This window comes from Oryctolagus cuniculus, chromosome 10 (genome assembly GCF_964237555.1).
Source record: "Oryctolagus cuniculus chromosome 10, mOryCun1.1, whole genome shotgun sequence".
NCBI classification, from domain to species: Eukaryota; Metazoa; Chordata; class Mammalia; order Lagomorpha; family Leporidae; genus Oryctolagus; species Oryctolagus cuniculus.
This window is the reverse complement of record NC_091441.1, coordinates 60,052,446-60,071,616: the sequence shown is the minus strand read 5'-3', so window position 1 is coordinate 60,071,616 and position 19,171 is coordinate 60,052,446. Positions and strand designations below refer to the sequence as shown.

The 19,171-nt window shown below is 41.7% G+C and overlaps 1 protein-coding gene across 6 annotated transcripts in view; it reads left to right on the top strand.

The window, feature by feature from the left end:
* MYOM1 (myomesin 1) overlaps positions 1 to 19,171 on the top strand; it is a 166,423-nt gene that overhangs the window by 65,888 nt on the left and 81,364 nt on the right. For all 6 annotated transcript variants that reach the window (XR_011379417.1, XM_070050417.1, XM_051852088.2 and 3 more), the window contains exons 11-13: positions 6,588 to 6,729; positions 9,302 to 9,501; positions 11,659 to 11,715. Coding sequence is in view for 5 of the 6 variants with exons in the window: in XM_070050417.1 (XP_069906518.1) it covers positions 6,588 to 6,729; positions 9,302 to 9,501; positions 11,659 to 11,715 (399 nt within the window). In the remaining variant the exon portion in view is untranslated. The remainder of the gene's footprint in view (positions 1 to 6,587; positions 6,730 to 9,301; positions 9,502 to 11,658; positions 11,716 to 19,171) is intronic.

The following is a 19,171-nucleotide window of genomic DNA, read 5'->3' as shown; positions in this document are numbered from 1 at the left end:
TCCTACTCTTTGGCTATTATGAATGATGCTTCGATGAACGTATCTATTCATCACGAGACTGTTTTCATTTCTCTTAGATATGGACATACAAATGAAAATGCTGGGTCATATTAAGAGAGGAGACAGAAGGGGCCGCAGTGAGGCAGGCAGAAAGGATACTGGCCCCTGCTCTCAGCAAGAGAAACTAAGTGTGTAAAAACTGTGTACAAGGTTGATTCTTGGAAAACCCACGAGGCAGCCGCAGGAAGCTCGGTTCTCCAAATGTTAACTGAGGCACCCACAGAGGAGCATGTTTTCAGGAGGAGCCTAAGTGTCTAGCTGCAAATTCTGAGTGGGGGAGCTCAGAAAAGCCCTTAGCCACAAAAGTACCTGAGAACCCTTGTGAAAACAAGTTGGCTGACAACGGCTAATTGGCTGATACTCTGCTGGTATCTTACTTTCAGGATTGACATCTTAGCCAGTTGAAAGAAGTCCCCATTTACCGAGATATAAACTATGCCCCAAAACAAGCCAGACGATTTCTTCTTCTAGAACCTTCTCTTGGTGCCAAGAATCTTTTCTGCCTTTTCTTTTATCAATAAACCTGCTTTTGCTCACTCCTTCCTGTCTGTGTCTTTCATTCTTTGCATGAGTCAAGAACTTGGTCAGAACCTGGTCAGGTAGTAACACTAGAATTTCTGCGTTTTATGTTTGTTTGTTCGAGAAACTTCCCAAGTGTTTGAAAAATTTATTTATTTTCTTATTTTGAAAGCCAGAGTCACAGAGAGGGAGAGACAGAAACAGAGATCTTCCATCCACTAGTTCACTCCCCAGATGACTACAATGGCTGGGGCAGGGCGAGGCCAAAGCCAAGGGCTTCATTCAAGTCTCCCATATAGGTGCAGGGGCCCAAACACTTGGGCTGTCTTCTGCTGCTTTGCCTGGGCCATTAGCAGGGAGCTGGATTTGAAGTAAAGCAGCCTGGACACAAACCAGTGCCATATCAGATGCTGATGTCACAGGTGGCGGCTTTACCTGCTGCGCCACACCCAGCCCATGACCCAGTGTTTTAAAATATACTTTATGTATTTTCAAAACTTTTTATCCTTTGAGCTGCAGGAAGCCAATTCAATGCATTGTTGTGGAGCTCTGCTATTTTCAGTGCTTAGAAAATAGCTTCTGGGGCCAGTGCAGTGGCGCACTGGGTAAAGCTGCCATGTGCAATGCCAGCATCCCATATGGGTACTGGTTTGAGTCCCAGCTGCTCCACTTCCAATCCAGCTCTCTGCTATGGCCTCAGAAAGCAGTAGAAGATGGCTCAAGTCCTTGGGCACCTGCATCCACATGGTAGACCTGGAAGAAGCTCCTGACTTTGGGTAAGCCCAGCTCTGGCCATTGTGGCCATCTGGGAAGTAAACCACTAGAGGGAAGACCTCTCTCTCTCTCTCTCTCTCTCTCTCTCTCACCCTCTGCCTCTTTGTAACTCTGCCTTTCAAATAAATAAGTCTTTAAAAAGAAGAAAATAGAAAATAGCTTCTGTACCAGAATAATCAGTATATAAAGCAACACATGTCTGTAGAAACAATTGCAGAGCTGTATAAATTTTGTCAAGATTTTTATTTTTTATTTATTTATTTTTAAAGATTTGTTTTATTTATTTGAAAGACAGAATTACAGAGAAAGGTAGAGACAGAGAGAGAGAGAGAAAAAGAGAGAGAGAGAGAGTTCTTCCATCTGCTGGTTCACTCCCCAGATGGCTCCGAAGCCAGGAGCCAGGAGCTTCTTCCGGGTCTCCCACATAGGGGCAGGGACCCAAGGACTTGGGCCACCTTCTACTGCTTTCCCAGGCCACAGCAGAGAGCTGAATCGGAAGAGGAGCAGCCGGGACTAGAACCGGCGCCCATATGGGATGCTGGCACTTTAGGCCAGGGCTTTAACCCGCTGCCCCACAGCACTGGCCCCCATTGTCAAGATTTTTATTTCATAGATAGTGTGTGATTATTGTAATATATAATATAAATAAGCAAAAAAGTAAAAAAAAAGTCATATTATCTGTAATTCATTATGTGGAGATACCCAATCTTCTTTCTTTATTTTTTTTACATGTTCTTCTAGGCTTTTCTGTATCAGGGTACTTCAAAAATTTAATGGAAAGCAAAAGATTATTTTGCTACAAAAAATTTTTGGAATCTATGCTCTTCAAAAAGTTCATGGAATATACATATTATGAAAAAATTATAGGTGAGGGCACACACTTGGCCTAGTGGTTAAGATGCTAGTTTATATGCTTGTGTCTCATGTCATAGTACATGAGTTTAATACTTACCTCCGGCTGTTGACCCCAGCTTCTTACTAATGTAGACCCTAGGAGGCAGCAGTTTTTATGACTCAAGTCATTAAGTCCCTGTCACCTATGCGGAAGACCTCAATTAAGTTCCTGGCTTCTGGCTTCAGCCTGCCCCTATCCTAATTGTTGTAGGCATTTGGGGAGTGAACCATGCTACGGACACTCTCTCTGTCTGTCTTTCCTTGTCTCTGTCAAAAAAATAATTTTTTAAAATAGTTTTTAAGAACTAGATGTGGATTTCAAATTTTTTGCACCAAAATAAACTTACCTTTTAATTCCATTTTAATGAATTTCTTTGAGTAATTGTGAAGACTCTCTCTCTTTCTCTCACACTCTCACACATACAACACACAGACACAAAGAATGATAAAGGAGGATGGGAGAGAACTGTCACAGAAGAAGAATTGCAAATGGCAAATAAGTGAAAAAATCTTCACTAGTAATCAAGCGTTGAAAATTGAAATGAGATATTTTTAACCATCACTGAAAAGATGAAAAGATTTTTAAAAAGCCCCTGGGGTAAAGAAATGGAGGAACCGGCATAGCTATTTCTGGCTGCTGAGTGTAAATTGGTTTAACTTTTCTCAGGGTGTTTTTGCACTGTGTATTGAAAGCAGTCATTTCTAATCATTCCAGTTCTAGGAACTTCAGTGGATAAAGATGACAAAATGTTTGTTCTTAGGAAAAAAGGGAGAAAGCTAGACACCTGCCAATATAGGGGTTATACAGTAAAGTCTAACAGATATTCCTTATAAATAATATTTATAATATTATATAATAAGATATTCCTTATAAATAATAGAATACCACACAGCAATAATGATGTATACCTATGTTTATTGATACAGAAATATATCAAGAAAATTGGTTTAGAGGCCAGCATTGTGGTGTAGCAGGATAAGCCACCACTTGTAGCATTGGCTTTCCATATGGGTCCCAGTTCGAACATTTGCTGTTCCACTTCTGATCCCTCTCACTGCTAATGCACCTGGGAAAGCAGCAGAAGATGGTCCAAGTGCTTGAGCCCCTGCACCCAAGTGGGAGACCTGAAAGAAACTCTTGGCTCCTGGCTTCAGTCTAGCCAAGCTCCAGCCATTGCAGCCATTTAGGAAGAGAACCAGTGGATGGAAGATATCTCTTTCTCTCTTTCTCCTTCTCTCTCTCTGTAACTCCATCTCTCAAGTAAATAAGTACGTCTTTTTTTTTTTTTTTTGAAATATTTTATTTATTTATTTGAGAGATGGAGTTACAGACAGAGAGAGGGAGAGACAGAGAGAAAGGTCTTCCATCTGCTGGTTCACTCCCCAAATGGCCACAATGACCAGAGCTGAGCCGAACCAAAATCAGGAGCCAGGAGCTTCCTCTTGGTCTCCCACATGGGTGTAGGGGCCCAAGCACTTGGGCTGTCTTTCACTGGTTTTCCAGGCCATCAGCAGAGAGCTGGATTGGAAAAGGAGCAGCCAGGACACAAACTGGTGCCCATATGGGATGCCACCACTGCAAGCTGAGGCCTAGCCTACTACTCCATAGCGCTGGCCCCAATAAATAAATCTTTAAAACAGACAAAGGAAACCTGGTTTACATGAAGATATGTAGTATAATTTCCTTTATTTCAAGAATAATTATTTTTGAGTTTATATTGAAAAAACTTTGAAAGCATTTTGGCCAATATGTTAGTTATCTCTGAATTAATTATCTAATGAAGAGAGATTTTAAAATTTTTGATTAGCATATATCTCATAGGCATGCACTACTTTTATAATAAAGACAAACGATAGAATTACTTACATTCTGAAAACAGTTTCTTATAGTCTGGGCAAGAGGTCAGAATATCAAGAGTATCGGGCTAATTTTTGACCCAGTTCAGGAAACCCACAAAAAGTCTGGCTATTTGGAGGGTTAGGAGAGGGCAGGGCAGAGAGAAGGGAAGAGGATTAATGGTGGCAGTGGGCCTGACACTGCCCAGCAGCTGCTGCAACCACTTGCTCTGTGGCCTTGCTCCACAGTTGTGCTCTTGTCATTCCAACTAGATTTTGTTCCCCGCATTATGGTGTAACTTCTTAAAAGACATTATTTTGTAATTTCTGCATCTAGCACCCAGAAGAGTATTGAGTAAATGAATGCTTAAGTAACCTGAATGATTGTCACCCTTAACAAGCCTATGCCAAGCAATGTTGTAAAAATACTGAAAAATAGCTCCCTGAACGCCTAGTCTCTGCCAGGCTCCATTCAGCATATCCCCACTATGGACCTGTGCAACGTGTGCTCTGCCAACTAAACTCCACTCTGTCACTGTGGGAGTTGCTGGTTGTTACAGCAGGGGCCTTTAGCAGAGGGGCGTGGCAAGAGGCTGCCCACTGCACCCCTCAGGCTTGTCGGCCTCAGCCCCCTACTTCCATTCTAGCTCTGTGCTCCCTTCACCTCCCGAAGCACCATCCTCCCCACCCAGCGCTCTCCAAGTCTGGAAGGAGAGACATTTCTCTGCAACTAAACACTCATTTCCTGTGGTGTGATGTGCAGGGACTCCACACTCAGTGTTAAGCTGATGATTTAGTTATATTTTCCTATAGCCTTCTGCAGAAGATACTTACCTACAGACACTTTCGTGCCAGTTCATGGGGGCAAGAAACAAAATGTTCAGAACCCACGTGATTTGAGTTCAACTGTCTTAGCCTCTCACGAGCATCACTGAAATGTAAATTATAGGAAAGCATAGCGTTTGTGCAGTCAACAGGAATGTTTTCCCCAGGGTGAGTGGCTCCTGCATGCCTCAGCTGCTTCTACCAACTGGAATTATGAAAGTGTTTATCAGATGCCAGGAGGAGTCTCCCCTGGGGACTCTGCTTCTTATCTTAACGATTTTCTCTCTCTCTCTTTTTAAAGATTTATTTATTTATTTATTTGAGAGGTAGAGTTACAGACAGTGAGAGGGAGAGACAGAGAAAGGTCTTCCTTCCATTGGTTCACTCCCCAAATGGCCACCGTGGCCGGAGATGCACCGATCTGAAGCCAGGAGCCAGGAGCTTCCTCCTGGTCTCCCACAAGTGTACAGGAGCCCAAGCACTTGGGCCATCTTCTGCTGCTTTCCCAGGCCACAGCAGAGAGCTGGATTGGAAGAGAAGCAGCCTGGACTAGAAATGGCATCCATATGGGATGCCTGTGCTACAGGTGGAGGATTAACCTACTGCACCATGGCACCAGCCCCCTCTCTCTTTTTTTAAGATTTCTTTTATTTATTTGAAATCCACAGTTACAGAAGCTAGATCTAGATCTAGATAGAATCTTCCACCCACTGGTTCACTCCCAAATGGCTACAAGGACCAGGGCTGGGCCATACCAAAGCCAGGAGCCAGGAGTTTCCTCCAGGTCTCCAACATGTGTGCAGGGTCCAAGGACTTGGGTCATCTTTCACTGCTTTCCCAGGCACATTAGCAGGGAGCTGGATCAGAAATGGAGCAGCTGGGACTCGAACCAGTGCCCATATGGGATGCTGGTGCTGGAGGTGGCAGCTTTACCCGCTATGCCGTAACACTGGCCCCAGTGATTTTTTTTAAAATGTTACTAACTGAATATTTTTATTCCCTTTCCACTCCTGAAAACAGCAGTGACTCACTAATTTAGCTGTGTCTGATGGATTCCATCTCATCATCAGTCACTCTGTCCTCTGTTCTTATGTTGTCTTGATCTTTCCTAAACTTAGATAAATTAAGCTTAGATGTGGTTAATGTGTCTGAATCTTCTACTTGGAAACAATAATTTGATTACAATGAATCTTCTCCTTTCTCTTTCAAAATGGTAGTGTCCAGCATAGAATTAGGCAAAGCTCATTCTATTGTAGATGCATCCAGAAGGGGACAGAAGGGGCCATTTGTCCCCTGTTGGAGGCTTTCATAGTTTCTTAGTAACATTGCACAACCAATGTCTTCAAAACAGAATTGCTGGCACAAACAACTTGTCTGATAGCAATCTCCAGTATCTTCATGTTTTCTTTTGGAATATTTTGGACTTTAGGGGCCATGAGGCAAAAGTCGTGGGTTCTTTGCAGAGTCCTTTCTATTTTCTAACATATAATATTCTTACTACTGAGAGTGAAAAGCATACACTGTTTTGTTGGTAATCAGATTACAAGATCTGAAGCTTGCTCTATTGGGGCCGAGATGTGGCCACCACTGTATTATGATAAGAAATGTGGGCACTGACCCCACCTACCTCGCTAACAGCATGTATGCAAGGGCTAATGGTTCCTTCTGTGTCTCCACAGATGCTGATGCGGAGATTGAAGGAGCCCCAGCGGCGCCCTTGGATGTGATGTGCTTGGATGCCAACAAAGATTATATCATCATCTCCTGGAAGCAGCCAGCTGTAGATGGAGGGAGTCCTATCCTGGGATATTTTATTGATAAGTTAGTGCTTAGTCTAACTTCAGTCAATGTTGCTTGCCCTTAGAGGTGCATACTTGATTTCTGTCATTTCTTTAGTATTTTCTTGTCTGGTCTCCTCCTTTCATCCTTCTCTTTGTGTCTCTGCCTGTCTCTTTGACTCTCTTTATCTCTCTCTCTGTCTCTGTCTTTCTACAAGTATATACTTATATACACATAGACACACTCATATCTGTCTGTCTCTATATTCATATCTACCTACTTATCCATTTACCTAAATTCCAAAGATCAATCCTTTGAAGCTGACTCCCAGCACAAGTTACTAGCTTTCCAAGAATGCTAAGAATTTGTAGACCTAATAGAGGCCACTTTTGAAGTGAAATAGTTGGTATTCCCTGTATTTGGTAATTTAAGGATGTTGATGTTAGGAATATTAACACAATCTTGTTTACATTTCAAGATATAGTTTCAAGTTTTTTAAGTTATATAAGAAATAACAAAACCCAGTGGTATTAAATTATGCCCTACCAGTTCTTGTGGTTTACAGTCTCTAAACTTAGAGACTCTGATATTTACTGGAACTGGGTTTTATATGTTATTATTCAGTGAGTTTAGACAATGTGAATATGGAGTACAGATAAAAAATCTAGGCTATTGGTCTACATACATTTTTCTCTGACTTAGTTTCTATTCACATAGTTGCTCTAATTCTCTTTTCAATTTTGGATGATGAAATCTGATTGTAGAAATCACCCAGAACAGTTAATCTGTGTCACTGTAGTATAATGTGTTTGCATCAAGGTATCTTAAGCCTCATATTTATAGCAATTAGTAAATATTGCCCCTTAGGTTTAATACCATCAGAGAAATAGCTATAATAAATTATATACAGTTTAACACTATACATGAAATCATACTTCCTAATTATCTCATCATTTAGTAATGATGAATTATGAAGGTTTAGAAAGATTGTTTTTCATACTTTCAGTGTCTGTTTTATTGTCTTTGGCAAATTCCCAAGGTATTTTCAAACTTAGATCAGTGAAAGACTAGAAATAATCAGTACATTTTGTTCTCCTCTTGCCTGAGTCATAATAAAAATAACTACATTCTGGCTAATATTTATTAACCATGTATTACGCACATGCATTGTTCTAAACACTTTGCATATGTGAACTGCTAACTGGCACTATTATTATACACAGAAAGGTGATCCAAGACCACATATCAGTGAGGAAATACTCACTCACTTAAGGTCACACACATAGGAAGTAGCAGAACTAGAATCCACTTATCAGTCTGGCTATAGCTTTGTACACTTGCTGCTGCAATATGCTGAAGAAGCTTCTAGAGAAGCGACTCCTCTATCTCTGTCCACATGAGGCTAGGAAGGGTGATCACGGATCACTGGGTCAAAATGACAGTGTTGCACAGGGAAGGGAATGTCTGTGAGTCCTGGCAGACTCTCTGGAGACAAGGGTAGTAGAAGAATTGTCCTAGTCCTCTCAGCCTTGTGCCATTCTGCAACCACAGTGGCTCCAGAATTTCTACAAAAGGAGGATTTATGGGAAAATGGATGGAAGGAGGCATTGAAGCTATATTGACAGCACTTGACATAACACTGAAGAAAACGTCTACTGTTTTTTCAAAGATGCAAAGTGGTAGCAAGAAAGGGAAGATACACCCCTGACCCACACAAACTGTGGACACCATTGGCACATGCTACCCCTGTGAGAATCATTTGAGAATTGTGGACTCTAGACACAGCCATGTTAGGGAACTGATATCAACTAAAAGTGGACTGCTCTGCTTGCCAAAAATGGTAGACTTCCTTAATCCTAATGCTGTGTAACTCAGTCATATTGAGTCCCTCAAGCTCTGTTGATCAGGCCAGTAGCACAACATATGTCCCTTGAGGAGTGACCCTTTATTTTTCCAGTACTGCTGTAGAAGTATTCAGTTGGAAAGTAGCATTTCCAGCTATGTAATCTTTCCCTGCCAGGCCTGCAAATCCCCTAGCCTCTTATCAATCTCATTTATTAAAGAAACAAACATATAGCATTAACTCCATCACCCTTCTACATAACCACATGGAATGTGGTGACCTCAAGTGAGAAAATGTGGTGAGCTATCTTCCAAATAGTGTAAAATATCTTTTAAGGTGATGAATTTCTCAATAATGCTTCCATTTTAAAGAAAAATACCTGAAGAAGTCAAAGAAAGAAGTCACTAATGGTAGAATTGATGGCATGAGCCAGAGAGATGGTTGGGGCATCCTCCCCCTAAACTTGTCCAGTGTAAAGAAACAGATACCTGCTGGCTTCTTGTTTTCCCCAGCTTCCTCCACTTAGCATACAAGGCCCCTCGTTGACTTCTTTGAATGAGGTAAGGAGTGATATGAGGCTTCTTTGGACTTACTAAGGAAGGCACATTGCTTTTGAATGAAACTCTGTGCCTGCAGTAGGCTAACCAGGGAGCCACACCTGAGCTGGATGTTTCACACCAAGAAGATCTGAAGCAACTGGGTGATTCTGCGTCCTTATGGTTACCAATGAACCATACTTCTCCCAATATTGTGAATCTCTCTCCCTCTTAGATGTGAAGTGGGCACAGACAGCTGGTCTCAGTGCAATGACACACCTGTGAAGTTTGCTCGTTTTCCTGTCACTGGATTGATAGAAGGTCGTTCCTATATCTTCCGAGTTCGAGCTGTGAATAAAACTGGAATAGGCCTGCCTTCTCGAGTTTCTGAGCCTGTGGCTGCTCTGGATCCCGCTGAGAAAGCTAGATTGAAAAGTAAGCCTTTTTCATTTTTCATGGGCTTAATGGCAAGACTATTCCTCTCCCTTCCACTAGAGGGAGTTGAAAACAAGAAATTTTTGCTGAGTATATCCTTAGGGGGAGAGGAAACCCAAAAACAAAATAAGTATTTGATTTTTACTCAAACATTCTCTTAAGAACTTTATTTTATTTTATTTTATTTTTTTTAATTTTTGACAGGCAGAGTGGACAGTGAGAGAGAGACAGAGAGAGAAAGGTCTTCCTTTGCCGTTGGTTCACCCTCCAATGGCCGCCGCTGCCTGCGTGCTGCGGCTGGCGCACCGCGCTGATCCGATGGCAGGAGCCAGGAGCCAGGTGCTTTTCCTGGTCTCCCATGGGGTGCAGGGCCCAAGCACCTGGGCCATCCTCCACTGCACTCCCTGGCCATAGCAGAGAGCTGGCCTGGAAGAGGGGCAACCGGGACAGAATCCGGCGCCCCGACCGGGAGTAGAACCCGGTGTGCCGGCGCCGCAAGGTGGAGGATTAGCCTATTGAGCCACGGCGCCGGCCAAGAACTTTATTTTATTTTACTTTTCAGAAAAATTTACCCTGTTAAACTGAGTTCCAGGCATTGTGTGTGGAATGAAATACAAAAACAAAAAAAAATAACTAGTGCATTCCAAATGTAGTTTTATTTTTGGCTCAAGGTGAAGTATTGAACCTTAAAGTCTGCCTTTAGAGCATTAATATCTCAGCATAATCATTTTCATATATGGAAAGCAAATCAGATGCAAACATTATAAGGGTACTTTAAAAAGTTCGTGAAAAATGGAATTAAAACAAATTTATTTTGATGCAAAAAATGTTAAAATCCATGCATAGTTTTTTCATAATACTAACTTCAAGGAACTTTTTGACCATCTTGGTCAAAAACAATTTTTTCATGTATTTATGCTCTAGGCCTTAATTTCACCATGATGCGTGAATTATGCCGTGTTTGTTCCATGGGAGCCCATATGGCATCCCTGATAGTAGGGCCATAAAATGACAGTACAAGAACTGTTGGGTAGGAACATTTTGATCTGTGACCAGACTTCCCAGTCTTGGCTCTATATTATTTTGAGGCGGAGAGACTATTCATTGTAGGCTGCCTTGCAGCCTCCCTGCTCTCTACCCACAGATGCCTGTAGCACACACCACCTCCCAGCTGTGGCAGTCAAAACTCCCCAGACACTGCCACATGTGCCCTGGGAGACAAAAATCACCCTATTTGGGGACTAATGGTCTATGACGTATTTACAGTGCTATTCTTTATTTTTAACACTTCTCATGGCAACATAACATCAAAGTAAAATGCTGCCACTTTCTCCCTGGTGACTGTGCCTTGTCCAGCTCCTTGCTTGCTTTTCACAAACCGTCTGACCTCCCTCCATCTTTCTTAAAACTAGCAAATTCCATCTCATACTGTCATTTATGCCTTTTTAATAAGTTCCAATCAAAATAAGATTTGTTTGAATTGGAAATGTTATCTTCTCTGTCATTGTTCTATTTTTGCACAAACTCTTGTGAAAAATATCCTATGATTAAAGCAAGAGTTGAGCCATTCCCTCTTTTTGATGTTTATGGGATCACAGAAATGAATATCCTCTTTAACTTTAAGCCTGGCTCATTCATTTTCCTGACTTAAGATCTAAACTGATTTCCTTTATAGATAACACTTTTCAAAATGTATGGGGAAAAAATTGCTTTTACCAAGGTTTGCTGCCAGATCAGTGCCCTTTCTCCTCCTTCATCTTCATTGTTGCAGATAAATAACCGTCGTACCTCCCAAACTTACATTACTCTCTTAAAAAGGGATGCGAAAGCTTACATATTTCAGGAGATCCATATTTAGTTGTTCCATGAACACAGGTTATTTACCTAGCTTGTGGAAGTGCAATTAAAAAAGGTTGATCCTATCAGTCCAGAAAGACTCTAAGTTCTAGCAGATTGTTGAGTCCTTTGAAGACAGGGGCTATGTACCCCTCCCCCCACCAATACCACAAACATGTTTGAGTAAACTCATAGGAAAACACTCTAAGTAAATTTATTAACAGAATCATTGGTGTCTGATTTGAGCAATTTATCAATTGATCGGTGCAGATGAGACTGCATATATGAATGTCTGTGATTTTCATATTTGTCTCTATTCAGGTCGCCCATCAGCACCCTGGACTGGACAGATAATTGTCACTGAAGAAGAACCTACAGGTAAAACCCAGTTTCACCAGATACTATTGCTGACATTTTGTTATGCAGTTTAGTTTTTGCATTAAGGGTAGTGTAAATTATTTAAGATCTTCTGGGAAGAACATTCTAAATCATCTGAGAATGATAAAGTAACATATTACCCATGAATGACATTTTATTTTTAAAATTTTATTGAGGGGTAATTGTCATACAATATATTGCACATGTATAAAATATATAATTCCATCAGTTTTACACACCCATGAAACCATCACCATGATCAAAATAATGAACATAATCATCTCTAAAGTTTCCCCATGCCTCCTTCCATCCCCATCACCAGGCTCTCACTGATCTGCTTTCTGTACTATGCTTTGCTTTATTCAACATTTTAGATAAATAGAATCTTGCTCATTTTTGTCTAGTTTTCGTCAATCAGCATAATTATCTATATTGATATATGTATCAATTCACTCCAACTTATTTATCCATTCACTGTTGAAAGCTTCTATGAACATTCATAAATGTTTGTGCAGACATACGCTTTCATTTTTCTAGGATAAGACTAGCAGTTGAATGAGTGGATTATGTGGAAGGAGTGTGGGCAATTTTTAAAGGAATTTCCACCTGTTTTCCAAAATGATTGTACCACTTTACATTCCCTCAAGCATTATATAAGCGTTCTAGTCAGTCCACATTGTCACTACTACTTGGTATGATCAATGTTTGTCATTTTGTCATTCTTGTGGGCTTATGGTTTTTTTTTTTTTGTGATTTCTATGTGCTTTTTTCTAATAACTGTGAGCATCTTTTGATGTGCTTATTGCCATTTTTGTGCAGTTTGATATCTTTGTCAAATCCAAGTATTTTTCCTTTTTTTTTCCCTTAAAGATATATTTTACTGGGGCTGGTGCTGTTGCACAGAGGTTAACGCCCTGTCCTGAAGTGCCGGCATCCCCTATGGGCGCCAGTTCTAGTCCTGGCTGCTCCGCTTCCAATCCAGCTCTCTGTTATGGCCTGGGAAAGCAGAAGATGGCCCAAGTCCTTGGGCCCCTGCACCCACGTGAGAGACCCGGAAGAAGCTCCTGGCTCCTGGCTTCGGATCGGTGCAGCTCCGGCCCTTGCGGCCAATTGGGGAGTAAACCAGCGGATGGAAGACTTTTCTCTCTCTTTCTCTGTCTCTTTCTGTCTGTCTGTCTGTCTCTCTTTCTCTCTCTCTGCCTCTCCTCTCTGTGTAACTCTGACTTTCAAATGAATAAATACATCTTTAAAAAAAGATTTATTTTATTTATTTGAGAGACAGAGTTACAGAGAGACATAGAGACAGAGAGAGAAGTCTTCCATCTGATGGTTCACTCCCCAGATGGCCGCAACGGCTGGAGCTGAGATTACCCAAAGCCAGGAACCAGTAGCCAGGAGCTTCTTCTGGGTCTCCCACGCAGGTGCAGGGGCCCAAGGACTTAGGCCATCTTCTACTGCTATCCCAGGCCATAGCAGAGAGCTGGATCAGAAGAGGAGCAGCCAGAACTCGAACCGGCGCCCATATGGGATACCGGTGCTTCAGGCCGGGCTTTAACCTGCTGTGCCACAGCACCAGCCCCAATTAAGTATTTTTCTATAGCTTTTCCTAGAAACGTTATAGAAAAGCTCTTATATTTCGATCTGTGATTCATCTCAAGTTAATATTTTCTGTATTGTGTGTGAAGTAAGGATCTCTATTAATATTATTTGCGTGTGACTTTTTAAGCAGCATATGTTAAAAATATTATCCTTTTCCCATTGAATTTGCCTTGGCACCGTTGTCTCGGTTAATTACATCTTTGTGGATCTATGTGTGGAATTTGCATTGGTCAATTTTATTTTGTCTACATTAATACCATGCTGCCTTCACCACTGCAGCTTTTATAGGTTTCTTTCTCTTTCTCTCTCCCCCTCTCTCTGTCATATATAATAAGCTTGGTAATTTTAAAATTGGGTGGTGCAAATTTTCTAATATTGGTTTTATCATTTTCCCAAAATGGTTTTGACTGCCCTAAGTCTTTACATTTCCATATACATTTTAAAATCAGCTTTATCAGTTTCTACAAAAAATCCTGTTGGGATTTCAATTGATATTCTACTGAATCCAAATAGACATTTTAACCACATCAAGTTCTCCATTTTGTAAACATGGCATACATCTCCATTTATTTAGGTTTTTAAAAATTTCCTTCAGTTTAGTATACTGATGTGCAATTCCTGTACATTTTCATCAGATTCTTTCTTTCTTTCTTTCTTTCTTTCTTTCTTTCTTTCTTTCTTTCTTTCTTTCTTTCTTTCTTTCTTTCTTTCTTTTTGACAGGCAGAGTGGATAGTGTGAGAGAGAGTGACAGAGAGAAAGGTCTTCCTTTGCCATTGGTTCACCCTCCAATGGCCGCCACAGCTGGCGTGCTGCGGCCAGCGCACCGCGCTGATCCGATGGCAGGAGCCAGGTGCTTCTCCTGGTCTCCCATGGGGTGCAGGGCCCAAGTACTTGGGCCATCCTCCACTGCACTCCCTGGCCACAGCAGAGAGCTGGCCTGGAAGAGAGGCAACTGGGACAGAATCCGGCGCCCCGACCGGGAGTAGAACCCGGTGTGCCGGTGCCACCAGGTGGAGGATTAGCCTATTGAGCCGCGGCGCCGGCTCAGATCTTTTCTTAAGCATTTCATATTCCAGATGATATTATAAATGGTAGTGCTTTTCTACTTATTTTTGGTGCTAATTATAAAAAAATAGCTGTCTTTGTAGATTGATCTTGTATATGAAAAACTTGCTGAACTAATTGATTAATTCTCACAACCATAGTCTTTTTTGGACTTTTTGTGAATTCCTTGGGATTTTCTAACACAAGTTTATGTCATCTGTGAATAAAGATAAATTAACTTCTTCTTTTCCAACCTGGATGAGTTTAATTTCTTTAACTTCCCTTTTTGCTCCAGATAGTACCTCCAGTACAATGTTGAATAAAAGTGATGAAACTTTTCATCTCAGAGACGAAGCATTCAATTTGTCACCACTAAGTCTAACATTAAGTATAGTTTTGTTGTTGTTTTTTATAAACACCCTTTAACAGCTTAAGCAAGATCTCTTTTAATCCTAGATTGCTGAGAACTTAAAATAGGAATGGATATTAAGTTTTGTCAAACACTTTTTCTATACTTACTGAGGTAATCAGGCTTTTTCCCCCATTAACCCAGTGAATTATATTGTTTTATTTAAATCAGTGTTGCATTCCTGGGATGAACTTAGTTGACTATGCTATGTATCTTTATATTGTTATATTTTGTATACTAAAATTTTGTTAGTATGTTTTGCACTTATTCATAAAGGATATTAGTCTGTAGTTTTCTCTAGTAAAGTCTTTGGTTTTGATTTCAGGGTAATACTGGCCTCATTGAATGAGATGTATTCTCTGTACTTGAATTTTCTGAAAGAGTTTACGTGAATTTTTTTTATTTCTTTCTTAAACATTTGGTAGACTTTACCAGTAGTGCCATCTAGGTCTGAAGGGTTTTTGAGGGAAGATTTTATGCTACAAATTCAATTTCTAAAATAAATATAGGGCTGTTAAGATGATTTACTTCTTTAGTAGGCTTTGATGGTTTTCATCTTTCAAGGAATTCATTCATTTATAAAATTGTTCATATTGCATTATTATCCTTTTAGTATCTGCAGCATTTATAGAAATGTTACCTCCCTGATTTCTTTTATTTTTTTATTTTTTATTTTATTTATTTATTTATTTTTTTTTGGACAGGCAGAGTGGACAGTGAGAGAGAGAGACAGAGAGAAAGGTCTTCCTTTGCCGTTGGTTCACCCTCCAATGGCCGCCTCGGCCGGCGCGCTGTGGCCGGCGCACCGTGCTGATCCGATGGCAGGAGCCAGGAGCCAGGTGCTTTTCCTGGTCTCCCATGGGGTGCAGGGCCCAAGCACCTGGGCCATCCTCCACTGCACTCCCTGGCCACAGCAGAGAGCTGGCCTGGAAGAGGGGCAACCGGGACAGAATCCTGTGTGCCGGCGCCGCTAGGCGGAGGATTAGCCTAGTGAGCCGCAGCGCCGGCCACCTCCCTGATTTCTGATACTTGTATCTTACCTCTTTATGACCTGATTTCACTTGAGTTTTACCCATTTTATTGATGTCCTCAATGACAGTATTTTATATTTATTTGTACAGTATTTGTATTTATTTGAAGGGCAGAGTAACAGAGCACGCGTATGCTGTTTCACTCCCTAAATGTGGGGGGTTGGGGGGGGCAGGCAGTGTGCTGGTCCCAGTTGAAGCCAAGAGTCAGGAACTCCCACCAAGTCTCCCATGTAGGTGGTGGGAACTCAAATAATTGAGCCATCATCTGCTGCCTGGCAGGGAACTAGAACTGGCACTCTGGTACAGCATGCAGATACAGCAAGGCGCAGCTTAACCCTCCGAGCCACAACACCTGCCCCTTCACCTTTTTGAAATGTATTTTCATTGAGTAGAGTTCTAAGTTGATAGTTTTTCTTTCAGTACTTTAAAGAGCTGGGTTTGTTATAGTGCAGATCTGCAATACAAGAATGACTACTGTTATTCCTACTTTTGTTCTTCAACATGCAATGTGTAATCTTTTATTTTATCTGCTCATAAGTTATTATCTTTATCACTGGTCTTAGAAATAATAATAATTGGCTGGCGCCGCGGCTCACTAGGCTCTCTTCTCAGGAATCCCAATTATATACCACTTGAAATTGTCCCATAGCTCATTGATGCTGTGTCCATTTTTCCTTTCAATATTTTCTTCCAGTGTTTTGTTTTGCATCATTTCTATTGCTTTGTCACGAAGTTTACTAACCTATTCTTCAGTCTTTCCTGATATGAATTCCGGCTAAAGTATTTTCATCTTAGACTTTGTGAGCTTCATTTCCAGAAGTTCAGTTTGGATCATTTTTATATTTCCCATGTCTTTAATCAACATATTTAATCTTTATCCACTTGAACATTTAGAATACGTATGTAATAATTGTTCTTGTCTAGTAATTCTGTAAATCGCAGGTGACACTAATTCTATCATCTGTATCATTTCTGGTTTTGTTTATCTTGATTAACTTTTCTCCTCGATATGATTGTATTTCTTCTTCACAAACATGTAATTTTTATTAGGTGTCCAGCACCTTGAGTTTACATTGTTTGATGCTGAATATTTTTGTATTTCTCAAAATACTCTTTTTTAGATATATATATATAGCTTGAAGAGTTCTCTTTTTTTTTAAGATTTATTCATTTACTTGAAAGAGTTACACAGAAAGCGAAGGAGAGGCAGAGAGAGAGAGAGAGAGAGGTCTTCCATCTGCTGGTGTATTCCCCAGTTGGCTGCAATAGCCAGAGCTTCGCTGATCCAAAGCCAGGAGCCAGGAGCTTCTTCTGGGTCTCCCACGCGGATGCAGGGGCCCAAGGACTTGGGCCATCTTGTACTGCTTTCCCAGGCCATAGCGGAGAGCTGGATTGGAAGTGGAGCAGCTGGGACTCGAACTGGTGTTCATATGGGATGCCAGCACTGCAGGCAGCGGCTTTACTTACTATGCCACAGCACCAGCCCCCAAAATACTCCTAAGTGTTGTTCTGGGAACAATTTGATCCTTTCCAGACATACTTTCATTATGGAGAAAGACATTCAACAAGTGGGTGGAGGGAGGGAGGTAGGGAGGGAGAGAGAGAGAGAGAGAAAGACCTGTGAGACTAAGTAAGTCTTCTGAAGTCAATGGATGGTATGCTTAGGCTTTCTCATGGGAGTTTAAATTAGTTTAACAAAAACACATGACTAAGGTATTGGCCATCAGACTTCATTATGATTAGCGCCTGTAGGATGTGCTAAGTTTTGAGTCAGTGGAATAAGGAACAAGCAAGCTAGATGGCAAACAACCCCACAGCAAAGGGAAGTCTTAACCAGGCCAAAGGTGACTGGGTACAGCTGGGCGTCAGACAAATTATGTCAGCTTAAAAATGGATGTTGAGACAGTGACTCTATTAAACAAATTTGTGGCAAAGATTTTGCAAGTAAAAATATAGGACATACTCTAATTTACCTAGCAATCCTAACTGGATATAAAAATAAATATTCTGGGCTGGTGCCACGGCTCAATAGGCTAATCCTCCACCTAGCGGCGCCAGCACACTGGGTTCTAGTCCCGGTCGGGGCGCCGGATTCTTTCCTGGTTCCCCCTCTTCCAGGCCAGCTCTCTGCTGTGGCCCGGGAAGGCAGTGGAGGATGGCCCAAGTGCTTGGGCCCTGCACCCCATGGGAGTCCAGGAGAAGCACCTGGCTCCTGCCTTCGGATCAGCGCGGTGCGCTGGCCGCAGCGCGCCAGCCGTGGCGGCCATTGCAGGGTGAACCAACGGCAAAAGGAAGACCTTTCTCTCTGTCTCTCTCTCTCTCACTGTCCACTCTGCCTGTCAAAAAATAAATAAATAAATAAATAAATATTCTGAGTGCTGGGTGTTGTTGGGGGTAGTATTAAGGAGAAGGCAAGGACCGACTTTCTGAAGCATCCAGACCCTGGCAGTCCTGGGGTACATGGAGTTTAGAGACAAATGAACCCCTCAGGGCAGGGATTACCTGGCTCAGAGAGGAGAACAAGTGGGCCAGAGTCACATGAGTAGCTGGGCAGGAGTCAAGGTCCTAGCGCAATTGGGTTGAACATTACAATTACAGGAAAACAAGTGTTTTCAGGCAGCGGGAAATCTGGGGAGACACAGATGTAGGGGGTCAAGGCCCAAGGCTGGAGGTAGAAGGGAAATATGAGCTCCATCGAAAACAAAAGGACACACCAAAGGGGTCCAGAGAAAAACACGGGCAGTACCAGTGCCAATGTGAAAGAATCACAGACATTTTCCTCATCTAGGAAGCTTTTTTTTTTTTTTTGGATTTATTTATTTATTTATTTGAAAGGCAAAGTTACAGAGAGGCAGAGGCAGAGAGAGAAAGAGAGAGAGATGTCTTCCATCTGCTGGTTCACTCACCAAATGGCTGCAACAGCAGGAGCTGTGCCGATCCAAAGCTAGGAGCCAGAAGCTTCTTCCGGTCTCCCATGCAGGTGCAGGGGCCCAGGGACTTGGGCCATCTTCTACTGCTTTCCCAGGCCATAGCAGAGAGCTGGATTGGAAGTGGAGCAGCCGGGACTCAAACCAGCACCCATATGGGATGCTGGCTTTGCAGGTGACAGCTTTGCCGACTACACCACAGTGCCAGCCCCTAGGAAGCTTCTTGGGCACAGGATCTCCAAAAGTTCGTGGAAAATACATTATGAAAAAGCTATGCTGAGATTCCAAAAATTTTTAGCAACAAAGTAAATTTACCTTTTTTTTTTTCTTTGAGGAAAAAGAAGTGTTTTATTTCCCCTTTGCACAGTACCTGAAGGTGGCCATCTCCTGCCTGCATGGACCTCTTATACAAAGATGACCAGTAATTTGCTCCATTTCAGTGATG